At 44.8% G+C, this 19,863-nt stretch overlaps 1 protein-coding gene across 1 annotated transcript in view; it reads right to left on the bottom strand.

Annotated features, from left to right (window-relative positions):
- The window catches only part of MMS22L (MMS22 like, DNA repair protein), a 522,815-nt gene that overhangs the window by 165,849 nt on the left and 337,103 nt on the right, over window positions 1-19,863 (bottom strand). The window contains exon 17 of the mRNA XM_086926628.1: window positions 18,168-18,310. Within this exon, the coding sequence (XP_086782754.1) occupies window positions 18,168-18,310 (143 nt within the window). The remainder of the gene's footprint in view (window positions 1-18,167; window positions 18,311-19,863) is intronic.

Below are 19,863 nucleotides of genomic sequence, written 5' to 3'. Positions count from 1 at the left end.
AAAAGCTAAAAAGACATAAGTATCTTAATTTTTTTCTTTGAGATTCAGGTAGTGGAGTCTATAAAGGTCGTGGTCAACGGCATTTCGACCTCAAGTTATTGCAAAGTCACCATCAGGGCAGTAAGCACCCAATATTTAAAAGTTCAAAGGGGCCAACATGTATGGGTTAATGGTGGACTCAAGATTATATCCTGGATCTGTCTTATTATAAAAAGGGGAATAAGAGAGAACAACTTGCTTTGTATATTGGAGGTAAGAAGGCTACCCTAGTGAGCCTTCATACACATAATTAGTGACAGCTTGTCCACACAATCTCCCAATGGGGGATATTTTGCACCATGTTGTAGAGGCGGCCCTAGAAGGAATATGGGCCAATAGCTAAGAATAGGCTATATTGATAAGTGGCAAAAAAATGGCCACTTACCATTATAGCACTTAGTACTCTAATGGTATGGTGGATCACTTGTCACTTATTACTGCATATTTCTTTACGTGTTTGAGTACTTGATCGTTTGAACAATACTAAATATATTTTTTATTGTTAAAAAATGTTATACAGTAAAATTGGCTTCTGTCTTATGAATAATTGATTTTTTTAGCTATGTGGGTTTATCATATGTATTATGAGCATATTAAGGTTTTCTTGAAGGAATTGGTTCCAAAAAGCAAAACAGCAAGGAAAATATGTTTGGATTACTCGCTACATATAATATAGTTTATTGTTCTGTGACTCATACCATAGTGAACCTTTGTTTCATAAACACATTGTATCACCCCAGTTTCTCCGAAATATTAGGGGTTACGCTTGCTTTTTATATTAAAGATGAGAAGAGAGCATGGTTTCCCATATTAATCAGTACTGCTGAATGTGATGCCACAGCTCACACCAGGGCACACTTTACCCTGTGCATTCTTCAGCAGGTCAGAACCAATTTACCACCTGCTATGGACCATATTTCGTTTATCCATCTGCTTCAAAGAATACCCTAGTCGCCAAAGAAGACAAGTACGAGCAACCTGGCACAGTTACCCAAAGCAGAAGCTATAGGCCAAACACTGGGGCTGGAGCTAACCAATCAAAGCAAATACAGAAGAAACGGGTCAGAATAAAACAAGGAGTGAAATTCCCTATGCAAAAAATTTACAGCTAGTCCCAGACACCTTTTAGGTGAGTTAAAAACATAAATTGGGGGTAGGTGAAGGGTGGATTGTAGGGGTTTAACAGTCCCATGTGCCTGGTACATGAAAGTAGAGTTCCTTGTTTTAAGAACAGCCATGATCGCTATTCTAAGTATCCAAACAAGGCAGTGGTAATTCCACACTTTGTGAGATTCTGATGATATTTTCTTGGATAGAACACCACAAGTCAAAATTACAGTCAGCTCCTCAAGGTGATCCCAGCATGTTTGAGAAATGGCACCGCTTGGCTGTAAAATTAAAGACCACGAGGAGAAGCACGGAGGCTGAATGTGTTTCTAAATGATGGCGTATTTATTTTCAGGACTATTATTTACAGTTTTGATCAATGAGAAAATAGCTTCTTCCAAAAACTTTTCTTCTCCCTCCTCCCTCCTTCCAGGTCTTCTACTTCATTCAAGAAGATGCCACCCGGAGGCTCAAAAGTAGAAAGTACAAGAATGTAGCGGTAAGTAATAGGTTATCCGTCAGATTTGTGTAGGATAGGACCCTTTTTCCACTTCCGTGTGTTGGCACGAGCTCTGACTATTTGTCAATAAAGTGAAACAAAAGAACCCCCCAAAAATAGGGGGTAGGGGCAAAGAAAAGACAGTCTTGTGACTGCTCCTCTGTTTATCCCCTCTTTGTTCCTGGGGTTAGTGGGTTTGGGAAAAAACAGTAACTTAATAATCTAGGTTTGTTTGTATATAAGTGAACTCCTGTATGGCTGCAGTTCACCTTGAAAATGCCATCCACTTTCGGGTCTCACCCAGTTTCTCTGGCTTTAATATTAAAAGGGATCCTAAGTAGGTTTGGGGAATAAAAGAACTCTAGAAGGTTAGCATAAGGACCTGCCCGGGGAAATTGTGGTGCACACAATAAGAAAATTAAGTTTACTAAATATTAGGTTGTCCCTTTTTCTGTTCTCCCCGTATCAAAATAACCAACCCGACCCTTCCCACTTTCTATTCTCCCTCTGACCCTCGTACCATGTCTGCCACAACTTCCCTGAGTTGCAGCGGCTTGTGCGCATCCTCCACGAGTGACATCCCACTTTCTATTCTCCCTCTGACCCTCGTACCATGTCTGCCACAACTTCCCTGAGTTGCGGCGGCTTGTGTGCATCCTCCACGAGTGACCACCACTCCTCACTTCACTCTTCAGGAGTCCCATCGGGTTCAGCATCTTCGGTCCTGGGTCCACAGGGGCAGTATTTCTCAATGCTCTTCCGCCACTCTGTTGCTAGCGTCTCACTTCCCATGACTTCTAGGTTCTTCTCGCCACAGCCTCGTTCTTCGCCTATCTTCCTCTACTTCCGTACTAGGTGGTCTCCTCTTCTCAGCCTTCAGGGGCTCTAGATTGGTTCATTGTCCACCTGCATTAGACAAGGGTAGTCCTTTTTCAGTTTTTGACTTTTGTCTCTTTTTCGTTCCCGTGCCAGGTCCTGCGTGATTGGTTGGAAGGCATTGGTGGAGGCGTTGCCAAGTAGGGAGGTAAAGGGGGGGGGGGGGGGGGGTTCTCCCTGTCCTCCCTCACAGTGAGTAAACTGCTATACCTTGCTGATGGATGGGGACGGGTTCAATAGCCCCTTTGAGGAGGAGGGCTTTATTTGATGTTCTACTGATAGCTTGTGTGAGTGAGGTGAAATGTTGGGAGGTGTGGAAGTGAGCTCCAGACAATAAACATGTTGGATAATATACAACACCAACTGGTCTGAGGTGACGGTCTGCCATGTGAGTAGAAAATCTTGTAAACGTTCCCAGACAGGTGTTAAATGGTCAGGAAGAAGAGAGAAGTCAGGGTTTGTTGGTGGGTGTAGCTCCTTTTGGGCAACTAACCTTGCATCTGGAGTTATTGCCCCTGTAGGATCCTCTGGAGTAACCCATGGGAGAGGAGTGCGGACCGCGGGTGTACAGATAAAAGTTGAAGATGTCAGAGTAGGTTGTCCACCGTAGGAGGGGTGGTGAAAGGAGCCATAGGGAGCTGATGTTTGCATTGCCCCCACTGCCTTTGCAGTCTCTGGGCCTTTTTTAATTGGTGGAGCCATGGATGCCTTCGTAAGAGAATGCTTGTGTTGACCCCCTAGCTGAAGTGTCAGCTGAATCTAAAGCACAGCAAAGGATGTGTTTAAAATAAGTTCCTCTCTGAGACAAGTTCTTGGCCCTGTTTTCTGTGCTCCTCAGGGAAGTATTAAAAAAGGTCCTCCATTTCATCCCAGAAGGCATGGTCATACCTCGCAATGAAGCCCATAGAGTTTGCAATACGCCAATGGTTGGCTGATTGCACTGCTACCCTTTTTCATTGCCGATTTAATTCCTTTGCTCTCTTTATCTGGTGGCAGGGCATCTCCACTGGCCTGGGAGTTTGCTCGCTTTTGGGCAGTGGTGATGACTAATGAGTCTGGCGAAAGATGACACTAATATAGATGGGGTCAGCTGGGGTGGCCTTGTACTTTCTTTCCACCCTGGGTGTTATAACCCTAGCTCTAACAGGGTCTTTAGAAACGCCAGTGGTATGTCTAAGCATGCACTTGAACATTGGAATGTATTGGGTGGAACCGTGAGTGGAAGAAAGTGTTTAGAAAATAAAGTCCTCCTCTATGGGCTCCTTATGAAGTTCCACCTGATGGAAGGAGGCAGCCTTATTGATGTGTTCCAGATATGGTGTAGCATCATCGGGAGGGGAAGGCAGGGTAGAGATTAGGGTCTGTGTTACTTGGCGGGTCTAGGTCATAGGTATACAACAGGTCACCCTGTTAAAGAATGTCAAAAGTCTCACCCCCCCCCCCATTATTGCCCGGTATGTCAGACAATGGAGACCCCTGAGGTGAAATGTCAATGTGGTCCCCTGGAGAATGAGGTGAGGAGGGCAAAGGAGGTGAATGGGTGGTGGTGATGGTGGTGCAAAAGGTAAGGGACTGGTAGTCTTATCTCCCTTCTTGCATATTTTTGCAGAAGCTGGGTTGTCCACGGCTTCTTGGAATGACAACTGTCTGTTGGTTAGTGGAGCAGCAGTGGCCGAATGATCATATGAGGCTGGGTGACTAGCTGTTTTTGTCTGGAGTCCAGCTATTCCTGCAGTAGATGGAGGATGGGCCCGACCGCTGTGCAGGAATCTGCTTTTGAAATTTGTAGATCCAAAAGGGTTTTTCATTTTGTTGCCGATGATCCACTCGGTGTGGAGGTGTGGGAAGTAGATGATGTGTGTCGGCATAGCGCCGAGAGGCAGACCGATGCTGAGGTAGTCGGAGCCAAAGCACTTGGCTTGGACGGTTTCTTTGGTGCCAAGCCGGAGCTGGGGGGTCATCCAAAGCAGTTGCTCAGGACAAACCATGGCCAGAAGGTAGTGGCAGACCGAGAGTCTGTCTAGTGCTGCATGTTTTTTAGCTGAAGGCTGTTGGGATGGTGTCTAGGGGGTACCGTACTTACGAACCATTGAGTAGGTGGGAGATTTTCTATCTCCAGGTCAATCTGCAGTTCAGATACAGAGCTGCCTTCAATGGAGTGTGGTTAATAAAATTACCTGGACTATTTTTTTATACATTAATAACAATGAGGATAGCTCATAAAATGAGAGGCAGAGTCCGTGGTGTCCGAGTCAAAAGGGCTTTATTGGAATGGCTCGAGCCAGGGGAGAATCGGGTTCCATCACCACTAAGGTTCAGGAAGGGATATCTAACTTTTATTCACATCATACATTATATATAGTAAAACCATACAATTGGAATGAATAGAGAAGGCGGTACACTCCAGGCGGAGCAAGTGAAAGAGAGAGATAAGAACACATAGGCGTGAAAGAAGGCGTAAAAGGAGGTGTGTACATGGGAGTTCATTTGATGAGTCATAGGTGTGTCATAGGTGGGTGGATGCATAGAGGAGGTCTGCAGGGTCAGCAGAAACCTTTGCCTTACTTGTTCGTGCAAAACTGGTCATGACGTGTAACTGACGTGTAACTGGGAAGAGCAGGGGGGGAAAACTGACTTTAGCACTAGAAGAGGAGTCTGGAGTCTGGGATGTCAGAACGACCTGTACCTTTGGCATATCTGATATCTTGTGTTTGGAGGATGTCTTGTCTGAAGTAAAGGTCTCTCTAGCAAAGGCTGTTCATCACTAAATGCTAGTGTGTGCATATATTTCTTCGTGCATTGCGTGGGGGCCATGGGCCTACTATGGCAACGGGTTCAGTAAATCACTTATATGGAGACAGGAAGGCTAGGCCCTATGCTCTGCAGGCGGAATATGTTTACCGATTTCACTAGACTGGAATGTGTTTTCGTGGAGCTGAGCAGATAACTGTAGGCAAAATACCGTCTTGGCAGGCAGGCCAGGCCGGGCACCTCTCGGCTGAGCAGGAAGTAAGGGAGAGGTCAAGAATGCAGCTTTCAGAGTCAGAAGAGGCTCGGGGCCTGAATTCAGGGCCTGGCTCGACTGGGCCGTGAAAACATGTGCTTCGCGATATTAAACGTGTACCATGTGAATGCATTGGCAACTTAGGCCTCAGTGCAGAATTAACGTTTCATTCATGGAAGGCCTAATAACTGACATGCTAATGTTGAACGGAAATGCTGAGGCATTATTATTGAAGGCATGGGAAGGGAATTACATGATAACATGGACATACATGGGATATAGGTACGTGGATAGGGTGCATGTAGGGTACACACTGGCCACGTAAATTTCTATTTTCCTCATTCCCTCCTTGTTCCCTACTGTGCCCTTCAGGATACATCTATTTTCATGAGATCATCTATCTGTTCATATAGCATCATTTGCTCGTCTTTATTCATTCGAGCACGGGAACGTGAACGTGGACGGGGAATACAAGCAGTGGCACACAAGCCGCAAATTGCTGGGCCACATTGCAGACAGAGACAGCAACTGAATACTATAAGCAGTATTATTCCCAGGAATGACAATACCTTCCATCCCCAGGCTGATATCACACTCCAGAGCCAACCGGACCAAGTCCAGGTGCCTGGATTCTGGTGTATCTCGTGAGCTATTTTATGGAGTCTTGTTATTGCTGCATACACTGATGGTGCGTTATTAGGAATAAACACACAACAACTGGAGCCGATCACTCTACAAGCTCCGCCCCTATCGGCCAGGATGACGTCAAGAACAAGGCGGTTCTGAAGAACAACAAGTCTCATAGCAGACTGTTCCTCGGTCAAGTTACCTAAGGCAGAAGTAGTCTCATTCACTACTGCTTCCAATGTTCTGGTTAACCTACGTATTAATTTACTGTTTTGGATGGGACCTATGAAGAAAAAGAATCCTCTATTGAAATCTGTATATTGTTCCAGAGCTGTCTCAGTCTGATCGACAACCAGGGACTCGGTCTCCCTCTTGTGTCTTACATGTACGAGTCGGGAATCTCGATGATAATGGAATGGGGCTAGAAAAACAGGTGGCAGTAGGAACGCAATATAACACGTTCCACCCCAGTCTAAGGGCAGACGTACATAGGCTGTCTGACCACAAACGAAATAGGAATGGCGGGAAGCTTTGAAAGTAGACTTTCCTTTATCATTAAATTCGACCACAGTATTACAATCACTGTGTCCTAGGTGCACGGAACCATTTTTCCTAACACATAATTCACCTTTCACTGGTAAGACTGTTCTAAACGGTGAACCTGTGTTGGTCTCGGACTGGACGTTCAGAATCATGAGGCTAAGGGAAACATTTCCTAATTCGTACACTTCATTTTCTAGATCTGTTCCTTTCCTTTGGGGAAAACCATTTACATCGGGAAAACATGCCTTATTCATGACTGTATTCAGGTCTCCCCATATCCAATCGCTCTGGGAAACTGTGGACATACTGTCTAGTGATGACATTAAAGCAAACCATGCTCCGCACGAACCACTGTGCGAAAACGGATAAGGAAAGAGAGGCAGAGCTCCCTCCATTTTCTGATAAGGTGGGAGTCGGCCACATACCCAGCAATTCGTAACATTGCTGGTCTGGTGAGAATGGTGTAACATACGGATAAAAGTGTTGTTGCGCAGTGCTAGTCGATATGACAATTCATGGGGTGGCAGGTCGCTGAATGTGTGTTCTATAGTGTCGTTGAAGGATGAATGTATATTTGAACCAAGAGGAGGAAAGAAAACATGTAGCGTCAAGCTTATACATATAATCGACATACTTAAACAAAACATAATGATCAGAGTTACTATGCATCTACTGCGTAAGTTCTTGCAGTACTTCTCTTTCATTTTTTTCTGCCTATCTCTCTGACTATTTGGGTCTACGGTCTTATACATGTCAGGAACCTGTCTAACCGCTTCACCCGAGGGGGACTTAAACAATTAAACGCTGTCTGACTTACTAGACCGTAACTTAGATTTATACTCCTGTTGCGGAGTTTTTTCTAGAAAAGGGGGCTTAATGTTCTCGGGACAATTCTCAGAGTTCTTTGCTGCACCAAGTCCATGGAAGCGCTTCACGTGATGGGCGTGGAGCCAGCCCTTCCTTCCCTCGACCTTGACGGCGGTTCTCGTCGTGAGCAAGACTAATTTGGGCGCACGCCAGCGGGGCTCCAGAGGGCTCGAACGGTCGAAGTTGCGGACAAACACCAGGTCTCCCGGAACAATGGAATGCGTCTTCACCTGGGTGTTGTCCGGAAAGGCAGCAGCAACCTGTGAACGACAAGAAAGTAGTGCAGACATCAAGGAAGCCAGGTAATATGTCAGCATAGTACTGTCAACATCTGTGATTTTACGTGGCAGAGGCGTACCCCACATATTTGGCGGTCTACCGAAAACCACCTCGTACGGGGATAGTCCGGTTCTGGAATGAGCTACCATACGCATGTAAAAGAGGGCAACCGGCAAGGCTACCATCCAATCTACGCCTTTTTCTGCACAGACCTTCGCTAACCTGGTTTTGAGAGTCTGATTGTGTCTCTCTACGAGACCTGCTGCTTCTGGGTGTCGTACGCAATGGAATTTCCACTGGTACCCTAACAGGAGAGATACTTGTTTCATCAATTCAGAAGAGAATGGCTGTCCATTATCTGAGTACACGACACGGGGCAAGCCGTATCGTGGGAAGAATTCACGGACTAACTGCTTGGCAGTGGTCACAGCAGTGTAATCTGGGACTGGGTACGCTTCTGTCCATCTAGATAGGGCACATACAACTACGAGGACATACTTGAAACCTCGACATCTGTCCATCTGAATATAATCCATCTGGAGGACTTCAAAAGGGTGGTCAGGAGGATGAAATCCACCTTGTTCCACGGGAATGCCTTTGCCTGGATTGAACCGACAACAAATCATGCAGGTACGCACTTTCTGTTTCGCTGCTGCACGTAAATGCTTGTTGAACCAGATGTTCTGTATACGGTCTAACATGGCTTTTTCTCCTAAGTGTGCTGGACTATGTGCTGTATTAATGATAGCTTGAACCATGGAATCGGGGAGAAACCACGTGGCTTTGCCTTTTGTCATCCATCCCTGATCGGTTTGGACCCCTCCTTGTTCAGTCCATTTCTTGATTTCGTCTGGAGTGGCATGTGTCTGTATGTCGAGTACATCTTGTGAGGGATCCCTGACTGTCATACAATTCGTCAGTGATGATACATCAGTCTTTGACGTGTCAACTGGAATGTCTGTATGAGTCTGCGCTGTAAGTTTGGCTGTTCGATCTGCCAGGTCATTACCCTGGAAAATAGTATCTGTGACTTTAGTATGTGCTTTGCACTTCATGATGGCTATTGCTGTAGGCAAGTGTATTGCATCTAACAGAGCTTGAATAAGGGGACCATGCTGAATTTTGGCTCCATGGGAGGTCAGAAAACCTCTCTCTTGCCAGAGGACACCGAAGTCATGAACGACTCCGAATGCGTACTGTGAATCTGTGTATATGTTTACTTTCATGTTCTTGGCTCGTAAGCAGGCTTGGGTCAGAGCGATGAGCTCTGCTGCTTGGGCTGACAGGGTGTCAATGCGATGTGCCTCTATGACTTCAGTATTAGTGGTCACTGCATATGCGGCCACTAACTCTCCTGTGCTTGTTCTCATGCATGAACCATCCACATAAAGTGTCAGGTCTGGGTCAGGTAATGCAATGTCTGTCAAGTCTTGTCTTGGCTTCGTCACTGTGTTAATTACTTCCACACAGTCATGTGGTGTAGGGTCTGATGTACTTGAGGGTAAAAGCGTAGCAGGGTTTAGGATGTTGCAACGTCTGATCTCTATGTGTGGCTGGAACAGTGTCAGTTCATATCCTGTCAGTCTTGCTATGGTCAGGTGCTGTGTCTGTGTCCTGTTTAAGAGAACTTCCACTGAGTGTGGAACCTGTACTGTCAGAGGATGTCCTAACACGATGGAATCACTTTGTCTGATTGCTAAAGCTGTTGCTGCAACTGATTTGAGGCATGCAGGCAGAGCCTGGGCCACTGGATCCAATGTACTAGAAAAGTATGCACAAGGCTTGTGTTTTCCAGCTTGATCTTGTGTAAGAACAGATAATGCTGTGCCATCGCGTTCAGTAACAAAAAGTGTAAAAGGTTTGCTGTAACATGGTGTCGCTAAAACTGGTGCTTGACATAGAGCTTTCTTTAATTCATCAAAAGCAAGTGTATGTTCTTGAGTCCAAGGGAGGACAGTCGAAGTCGCTGCCTCCCGTGTTGTCAACTGTATGAGTGAATTGGCTAGATATGCGTACTGGGGAATCCATTGTCTACAGTAAGAAGTGAGGCCAATGAAGGCCCGTACTTCCTTTTGTGTCTTGGGCTGTGGAAGATGTGCAATTAACTGAATGCGGTCAGGTGTCAACTGTCTACCCCTCTTGGACAGCAAGTGTCCAAGGTAGACCACTTGCTGGACACAGAATTGTAACTTTGAAGGGGATACCTTGTGTCCCTTTTCTGCCAGGAAGTATAAGACTGTCAGTGATGCACGTTCGCAGTCTCGTTCTGTCCGCGCTGTGATCAATAGATCATCAACGTATTGGAGCAATGCGGTGTCAGTAGGCATGTGAATACTGTCTAGTTGTCGTTTCAGTGCTTGACTGTAAATACTAGGGCTTTCTGTGAACCCTTGAGGAGCCCTCGTAAATTTGAAGCTTCGGCCATTTAAACAGAATCCGAAAAGATATTGGCTTTCCGGATGGATCGGGACACTAAAGAAGGCGTTCTTGAGATCAATTACAGTAAAGAACGTCGCTTCAGAATCAATTGCAGTCAATAGTGAAGAAATGTCTGGGACTACTGGGTACTGTGGTATTATGCATTTGTTCAATTCTCGGAGGTCAATCACTAATCTGTAAGCCGGTGGTGCATTTGGGTCAGTTCGTTTAAGAATCGGAATGATAGGAGAATTACATACATTGGAGTCAGTTTCTACAACTACTCCTTGTGAAATGAGTTCGTCAACAATCTTCAGCAATGCCACTACAGCCTCAGGTGGTAACTTGTATTGTCGGATTCGTGGCAGTACAACTCCTTGCTTGAGTGTGACACGGTATGGTGTAATGTGCATGTAACCTACATCAGTCGGACCTTGTGCCCATAAATGCTGTGGTACATTCTGAAGTCTGGGGTCAAAATCTCTCAACACATAATGCAAGTTTTCTGGACATGATTTCGTAAGCAACAAATCTGTAGTGCGGGACAATGGACCAACTTCTAGAGAAACTGGCTTTGACACTTCGTTAACAATAGGCTTTCCTGAAAATCCCAGGGAAATATTATGTGAGCCTGAGAGGGGTGCCCCTGGAACCTCGTCATGACTGATGGTAGTTCTGCTTGCCCCTGTGTCAATCAGAAATTTTCTGTCTTTCCCCAATACATGACTATGCACTCTTGATCTACAGGAACCTCGATAAGGGGCAAGCCAACCTCCCTCTCTAGGCCGTTTCATGAATACTGTTGATAATCTGGGTAATCTGACTGTGCGTACTGGTACATTTGTTGCGTGACATGTTGCGTGGCAGCAATGGGTTGGGGTACAGCTACTGTCTGTTGTGCGTTCTGTGGAAGTTGCGCGCTCTGCGAGATGTGTTCCTGTCTAGGAGGACGCGGTCTTTCTTTCGTCTTGCCTGTAGCTATATTGTGTTTCAGGACAGCACATTCGTTTATATAGTGACCTGGCTGTTTGCAGTAGTTGCAGTTCCCTTTGACAGGTGCCGCGCCCTTTCTCTGGCCTTCGGCGGCTGGAACTGATTGTGCGACTAGTACTTTCATTTTCGTGTCTTTCATGCGTCTCTTTTCATGTTCCTGTTCTTCTCTAATTCGGTTTTGGTGGTACTGTAACATTTGTAACATTTGGGAAGGACTATTAGCTTGCCAGGTACTTTCAACCTTCAGTACTCTATTTTTAATCTGGGGTAAGGAATTCTCTACTAATTTGGTCACAAACAGATGTGGGTACGATTCACTACTTGTCTTCAGGCCGCTATTAATAAGAAAACATTTTTCAAATCTAGAATAAAAATCACTAGTGTCTTCATCTTGTTTCTGTTTGCAGGCTGAAATAGCATCCCAATCTTCCTTTTTAGTAGTCAATAATCTCGGCAAAACCTGTATCAATAGCTCGGGTAATTCTTTAGCTTTATCCCCGAGGCCAGTACCCGGGGTTCGTGTATTATCCTCATTTTCTAATTCTGCCCAGTTAATCTTTTTCTCTCCCACCTCCCACTCTTTCTCTTTCAGTTTTTCGTAAATGCCTGCTGGTAACAGGACTTTCAACATTTTAATCGTATCAGCATATGTATACTCCCCCATGCGGAGCATGTCTTTTAATTCACGGTGGAACCCTGCTGGGTCTTTATCATGACAGGGCAGTAATTTTTTCATTTCCAATAATTCCATTTTCGTTAATGGTGTGTAAACGTATACTCGCTGAAGCACACCCGCGTCAGTTCTAACGGGATGAACTTCTCGTAGGGGATTCTGTCTGTCTATATAAAAGGTCTTTCTTTCTCGGTGTGGAACAGAAATCAAGTGTGGGGTCAGGAATGTCATGTATTTATGTCGTTGATCTAGAATAACGTTAATTAATTCGGTGCCTAGACCTCTCCATCTTGCTAGAAGTAAATCGTCCAATAATTTAAACAGGGGATCTGGATCGGAATGCTGACTCTCGTACAGTGTGATGAGATGTTGAATCATGTAAATACCAGCTAAACGCTGTTCTTCCGGAGGAAGACTAAAAAATGTTTGCGCTACTATGTCATCCTTATATATGTTAGAATTTCCAGCCCATTGGACTGCTGACCGGGCCAGTTCCTGTCCATGCATAGTACTAAGTTCGCTACTCCCTACTCGTTTTTTCAATGCTTGGTCAGTAGCTTGGAATATATGTTCAAGGGAATATTGTTCTGGTATGGGAGAAAGAGAACGTTTCTTGTATTCTAGGCGTATGGGTCTATCAAACGGTCTTGCCCTACCTACGTAATGTATTTTACTTGTGTCTTTAGTTACTAAATCATCGTCCTCTGAGATTTCGTCATCCTCTTTCTCGGCCCGTTCTTTCTTGTGTATTTCAAGAATTTCTTTACGTATTTTCCTGTACATTGCGTCTACACAACTCTGTTTATCATGTTTACCAGCAGCTATGTTGTCACTCCAGTTTGTCATGACTTTAGTTACTTCTTTATTTGGCTGGTCTTGTTCCCTGATCAAACAATTAATCAAAAACTGTAAGAGCATACGTTGAAGCTCCACTTTTCTATGTGCCATGGCCTCATGTATACTTTCTGGTCCCTCCCCCGTTCTAATGAAGTGATATATTTTGTCTAAATGGTCCTTCATGCCTGGTAGAATAATCAAATAATCTGCAACGCGTCTTAATCGTATTGAGTATATTAGCATTGGACCCTCCTCTGGTACTGGATCATATATACAATCAGTAAGGAACTGTCTAAGGGATTGGTATGTAGCTGCTTTAGGCGTGTGTTGTAGTGCTAAATCTCGTAGTGATGATCGTTTTAATGGAGGTGGGGTGGAGGGACCCCCTCCCGCTGCTCCTAGACTGGAATCGCCTTGGCTTGAATCAGCTTTTACTGCCAACGTTGTCGCTGGTAATGCGGGTTGATCTTGTACTACGGGTGCTGTGTGAAAAGGATTTGTAGGGTCGGTGGCAGGAGGATTAGTAGGAGGATTAGGAACGATAGGGTTGGGAGGAGGTACATTTACATATTCTGGAGCAGCGTCATCTAAATAGGAGGAAGGGAAAATGTCCGCTGCGGTCTGTTTATGACTACGGAGTTTAGTCGGGATCAGTGGTGGCGGCAAGTTACTGGGTACTTCCGGGGTCTCTTTAGATAGGCCCTCGGCGAGGAGGGGATACATACCTTTAATAAGGGCATTTCTTTGTCTCTCTAATTGTTCTGCCTTAACCCGTTCACCTTCTTCTAATAGTTCTTTTTCTTTGGCTTTCTCTGATGCTTCTCTACTTCTCTCTGCTTTCTGGATTTCTTTCTCTGTTCTTCTATGCGCTTCTTTACGCCACAATTCTATGGCATCTTTCTGGGATTGTCTAGCTTTCTTTTTCCATAGTGCCTCCTCTACTCTCATGATGCAATCAGCATCCCATGTCCCTGAGACAGGCCATCTATATTTCTCTTCCAGATCCTTCGTGTAGTCGACCCATAAATCTATGTACAGTATGGCATCTAGGCCATGCTTGTGGTACATAAAATGTCCAGGAGTGTCCCTAGGCGGGACGGGAACTGCCTCTTCGAGTATCCCTTTCCTGGTTCCTATCTGACGTAATTTCGAAAACAGCGGCATGTTTGAACTAGCTTGAACAAAAGCACAATAAGCACAATAATAGACTGAAAACAATCATTCATACCACGACATTAAAACATTAGGAACAGATACTGACTAGTACATGGAAGAACACAATCCTAGATTACTTGTTACTATATGCACTGCTAAACAGTACAGTCATACCGGTCTCATGAAGAGACACGTCATACCGCATCCACCAAAATGGACACGTCTGTACCGGATCTGTGTACCCAGACCCGTCTTGACCAGGCTCAAATAAATGAACCCGTCTATATGCGTTCCCAACAACGGTACTCACCGGGAAGCAAAACTGAAGGCCTCTGAAACTCGATACTGGACTGGACTGCTACGGCTTCTTGCTGCTACATGCGCCTCGGAACAGGTGGGCCTCGGAATACCTCGGACCTTGCTCTCTCGGCTTGGGCTCTGGTCGGGACAGTCCGCAATCCTCACCGCCTCGTGTGGATGCCTGGTCGCAGTCTCCGTCTCCTCCGTGGGCCTGAGGGAGTTAGCAGGAAAACCCGCGGATGTGCACAGAATGGGTCCGTCACGGCTGTAGAAGGGGTCAGGGGGCTGCGCTTACATCGCCGGCGCGTGGGGAAGGGGACTCGTCCCTGTTCGGGCGCCAGAATTATGTGGTAAATAAAATTACCTGGACTATTTTTTTTATACATTAATAACAATGAGGATAGCTCATAAAATGAGAGGCAGAGTCCGTGGTGTCCGAGTCAAAAGGGCTTTATTGCAATGGCTCGAGCCAGGGGAGAATCGGGTTCCATCACCACTAAGGTTCAGGAAGGGATATCTAATGTTTATTCACATCATACATTATATATAGTAAAACCATACAATTGGAATGAATAGAGAAGGCGGTACACTCCAGGCGGAGCAAGTGAAAGAGAGAGATAAGAACACATAGGCGTGAAAGAAGGCGTAAAAGGAGGTGTGTACATGGGAGTTCACTTGATGAGTCATAGGTGTGTCATAGGTGGGTGGATGCATACAGGAGGTCTGCAGGGTCAGCAGAAACCTTTGCCTTACTTGTTCGCGCAAAACAGGTCATGACGTGTAACTGACGTGTAACTGGGGAGAGCAGGGGGGAAAACTGACTTTAGCACTAGAAGAGGAGTCTGGAGTCTGGGATGTCAGAACGACCTGTACCTTTGGCATATCTGATATCTTGTGTTTGGAGGATGTCTTGTCTGAAGTAAAGGTCTCTCTAGCAAAGGCTGTTCGTCACTAAATGCTAGTGTGTGCATATATTTCTTCGTGCATTGCGTGGGGGCCATGGGCCTACTATGGCAACGGGTTCAGTAAATCACTTATATGGAGACAGGAAGGCTAGGCCCTATGCTCTGCAGGCGGAATATGTTTACCTATTTCACTAGACTGGAATGTGTTTTCGCGGAGCTGAGCAGATAACTGTAGGCAAAATACCGTCTTGGCAGGCAGGCCAGGCCGGGTACCTCTCGGCTGAGCAGGAAATATGGGAGAGGTCAAGGATGCAGCTTTCAGAGTCAGAAGAGGCTCGGGGCCTGAATTCAGGCCCTGGCTCGGCTGGGCCATGAAAACGTGTGCTTCGCGATATTAAACGTGTACCATGTGAATGCATTGGCAACTTAGGCCTCAGTGCAGAATTAACGTTTCATTCATGGAAGGCCTAATAACTGACATGCTAATGTTGAACGGAAATGCTGAGGCATTATTATTGAAGGCATGGGAAGGGAATTACATGATAACATGGACATACATGGGATATAGGTACGTGGATAGGGTGCATGTAGGGTACACACTGGCCACGTAAATTTCTATTTTCCTCAGGAGAAGCCTCTACCTCTGCAGCCAATGGCTGAGGGTGTTGTTCTCCCACTACGTCACAGGAACCGAAAAGGTCTGGTGTTTCTTCCATACTCCTCCATGAGGTTTGGTGCAGACATATGCAATGGTTGCTAAGAGTTTTCTTGGAGCAGAAATAGTGGCAAACGTCGCAGTCGACCTCGCTCTATTCCAGCAATAGGCACACATTGCAGCCCTGGTGTAAGTCGGTCCAAGCGTACTTTGTGTGGCAGTGAGGACATTACTGAAAAGGCGTCTGTTCCATCATCGGTGAGGCATTCATTGGAGACACAACAGAGATGGGAGTGGGCCTAAACAGGTAGGGCCCTGGTGGGCCGCGGTCGATACGGACCAGGCTCGATGGAATATATGAACGCAGATATGCGAGGGAAAAGAAGAAATACATTGAAGACAATACCCACGGAGTGGAAGATACTATGTGAACTGGAACACACATCTGAACTCGACAGCAGAAAGAAAACAAACTAACAATGGAGTCGATGCCCATGTGCATTATCACAGAGAGGAGGAGTAACTTTTCCCCGTAACTCAAATGAACTCTTCAAAGAAAAACAACTTTCACACATCTGAACCCAACACTAGATGGCAGGAGTATGCACAGCATGTGTATCTACAGCCACACATACCACAAACACATAATTTTGGGAAACTGCTGGGCCCTCATCAATCTACAAAAAGAATTTCCATAGAAGAATCTAGCACTGAATGGAACTACTTGTGTGTGGATGTGCTCCTTGTGAAATGGCAAACACTGAGACAGTTAAATTAGCCAATGGCTAAAGTAGACCAACCCACTGCACCATAGTATTTGCTGTAGTGGGCAGAAAGAAATGTGAATGACACAATAACAGACCTATGAATGAAGTGGCTAGCTGAAAGCCCTTACAAGTATGGATATTATACATATACTTTTAGGAAAATCAAAATGCCAGATATAAGCAAAACTCAAAATATTGTGGAAAGAATGCACAAGACCCAAGATTGAATCATACATGGAGTACAATAAAATAAAGTTATTAAAAATCCTCAGCTAATAGGATTGCTCAAATAATTATATTTTAATACAAACAAAACATAGGCTATGCAGAGGAAAGAGTGCTTATTCATCAAAGTAAACTAGGAGGTGGGATTCTGATTATGATTGGTCACATTCTTATGTAAATTCATGTGCCTTTTTCTGTGTGGGCTCCTCAGCTTCCGTTGGAGAAAGAACTGATAGAATAATAGCTCAAAAATTATGCTTAGAAACAGTATGACTCTAAGTAGGTCCCAGTAGATGCAGCCAGATCATTCCTTCTCATTGTTTCCTACATCAGATCCAAATCTAGAGAAGGGTAGTCAAATTTGTTTCAGCTTTCAAATCACAGATTATCCTTAAGTTTAGAGACTAGAGATTTCCAGTGTGCAAGGGCTGTGCGTAAAACTGGGAGATGGACTGCCTTAATGGTAAATATGCTAATTAAAGAAAATAATATTGGAAAAAGACCTGGAACACTACTTGAAGAGGGTCTTGGCTAGTCCTACCTCGCACAGTCCGTGACGGACAGTGAACTAAACCAGAGTACGGAAGTTGGACAGACCAAGTCTAAGTGCTTGATGATGCATTCATATGCACCTGAAGATTTTGGTAAGTGGAGGGTGGAAAGCCAGGGAGTTAGTGTTACCATATAGCTAAAGACCGCCAGAAGAAAAGTCTTGAATGACTAAAACAGCATTGTTAAGGAAATTACCATGATGTGAATGACTTGGGGTGAAGTCTTTTGACACATGGGAAAACACTGAAATGGCCTTTCATCTCTTTTTAGAGATTTTTTCAAACGAGTCTTCCATATGGAAGTCAAACCACTGTTTCAAGCACACCAAGCGATGGGCTAATGTGGATGGGGAGACACTGTGACCAAATGATACCCATTGGCAATAATGGTGCTTGTAATACAAATTAGAGCCAGATCCATCAGCACCATCCTTCTAACCACAGAAGCACAACATTACCTCCACGTTAGGGTCAAAATCAGATGTTCATGTTTTATCCTGATCCAGTAGAGGTACGCAGTTATGGCAAATGGAAAATGTTTATCAGATACATAGCCTTTCATCCAGCCACTCACCAGACTATGGAAGGACCTGGCAGAGGAGCTTAGAACAGTATGAGCGCCTAGTTTTAAGAAAGAATTTAATAGATTTCCATATTGCTATCCAAAGGCCTTTAGGTTAAATTTCTATACAAACATCGAAATATAAAAGAATGTAACAAATTCTGCTCCGGGAGGTAGTAGATTCATTAACAAGCCAATTTTAAAGTTGCTAATGTTTATCAACGCCAAAGGTGCATTTTTAAGTTATTCATATGTCACTAGTCAACATGCAACTGTTCAACGTACCTTGATGAACTGGACAAGAGCTCCTTTGGGATCCTGCTTGTAGGACGATGGCTCAATCTGAGCTTTAGAAAGAATGTTTTCCACTTCTGGCAGTTTGAACACCAACCTGGTCAATTCAACCAGCTGCTCCGCGTTCACTCTGCCTGTTGAGAGAGCAACTATAACTAGAACACTAATTTTCAGACCATAAGAGATGATATCAGAGCACACGCTGGTAGTCATTCCATCAATATAACCAATCCGCGAATAACATTTACCTTTTTTACAAAACTATTGATACCATCTAACATGAAATTAACATATAAAGACATTTAGCTTTGAAACCTTGGTGCAGAAGCCAGACCCACTTTAGAGCCCTGTCCCAGAGGAAAATATAAGAGAAACAACAAAGCATAACCATGATCATGTTGAGGTATTTTGATAGAACAGTATCAACATTAAAAGTGGTGGACTTGGCACTCCAGAAATTTCTTAATACTCACTGACTTATTGCTGCAGTAAATAGAATTTGGAAGGTGCTAATATTAAATGTGTAGTATATTTTGGCTTAGTTCATAAAATAATCCTTAGGGTACTTGCATAATCCATGGGCTACGTAAGGATAAACTTCTTCACTTCATGACGATTATAGCACTAACACTCGAAAGAATGTGGCTTTCACCCACAATATTAGTGCCCAGAAATGAGTGCAGATATTTATAAACCGACACAAGGGTGAGGACTAATTGGGGCATTTTATGTTACCTAGTTACAGAAGAGTTACTACAGTGTGGTAAATGTGGTACTTGTATTTGATTTAGAGTAATTTTGTTACAGCCATGATCCGTCCATATGGGCTATGGGACCACGCACCCCACTTTCTTCCCAGCAAGAAGAGTGTCTGTCAGGTTGAACAAAGGGCAGCCTGACAAACTCTTCTTTTTCAGGTCAGTCAGTCAGGAGTAAGACATGCACTAAATGTGCATGCTCCTGGCTGCATGAGCTGAACTTTGTCAGGCTGAGGATATCGCAACCCTGTGGGTGTGACCTCCTCAGCCTGGCAAAGGTGCCTTGAAGCCCTCCGACTCATGATGAGAGGGAGCATCACTGATTGCCTCGGACCTGGGTGCTTCAGTTTTAAGCCCTGGAGTGCCCAGGGTAAGTGTCAATCAGTGTCTCCTCGTCACATAGTGGGGTGGGGTCAGCAGTCTCACTAACTCCATCCCACTGTGACAAGTGTGGGACTGTTGCCTTCCCTTATTGGCTTACCTAAGGTCAGCCAAAAAGGGAAGTGAAGTTTTTATGAGTTTATGTTTAGTGCGATCGTGTATACATTAATGCATGGGTATCTGTGAGTATTGTGAATGGGTGTGTGTATGTGCTTGTGTGTGAATGCATAGGTGTGAGTGAGTGTGTATGTGTGGCCCCCGCATCCTTCTCTGGTAAAATTACAAGCCGCCATTCGTTACAAATCTTGGACGAAATGTCTCTAACCTGTGCTAGGCCTACCTCCCATTATGCTGTAGCAGGTTAAAAGGTGAGATATGTGGAGATACAGTCTGTCCCTCCACCATGTCTTCAGGTCTTCCTACCTTGACTTCTATATTCCTAATGCTCCACTTACAGACATAGGCCACCAGTAAGAACAATAACCGTGACCGTGGATGAGTCAAGACAGCTGAGCTCGTCATGAGCACAGGAGTGCTGTGCGCGCCTC

The sequence above is a fragment of the Lissotriton vulgaris genome, chromosome 6 (genome assembly GCF_964263255.1).
Source record: "Lissotriton vulgaris chromosome 6, aLisVul1.2, whole genome shotgun sequence".
Classification (NCBI taxonomy): Eukaryota; Metazoa; Chordata; class Amphibia; order Caudata; family Salamandridae; genus Lissotriton; species Lissotriton vulgaris.
Note: the sequence above shows the minus strand (reverse complement) of the source record. Positions and strands in the feature narration are given on the sequence as shown.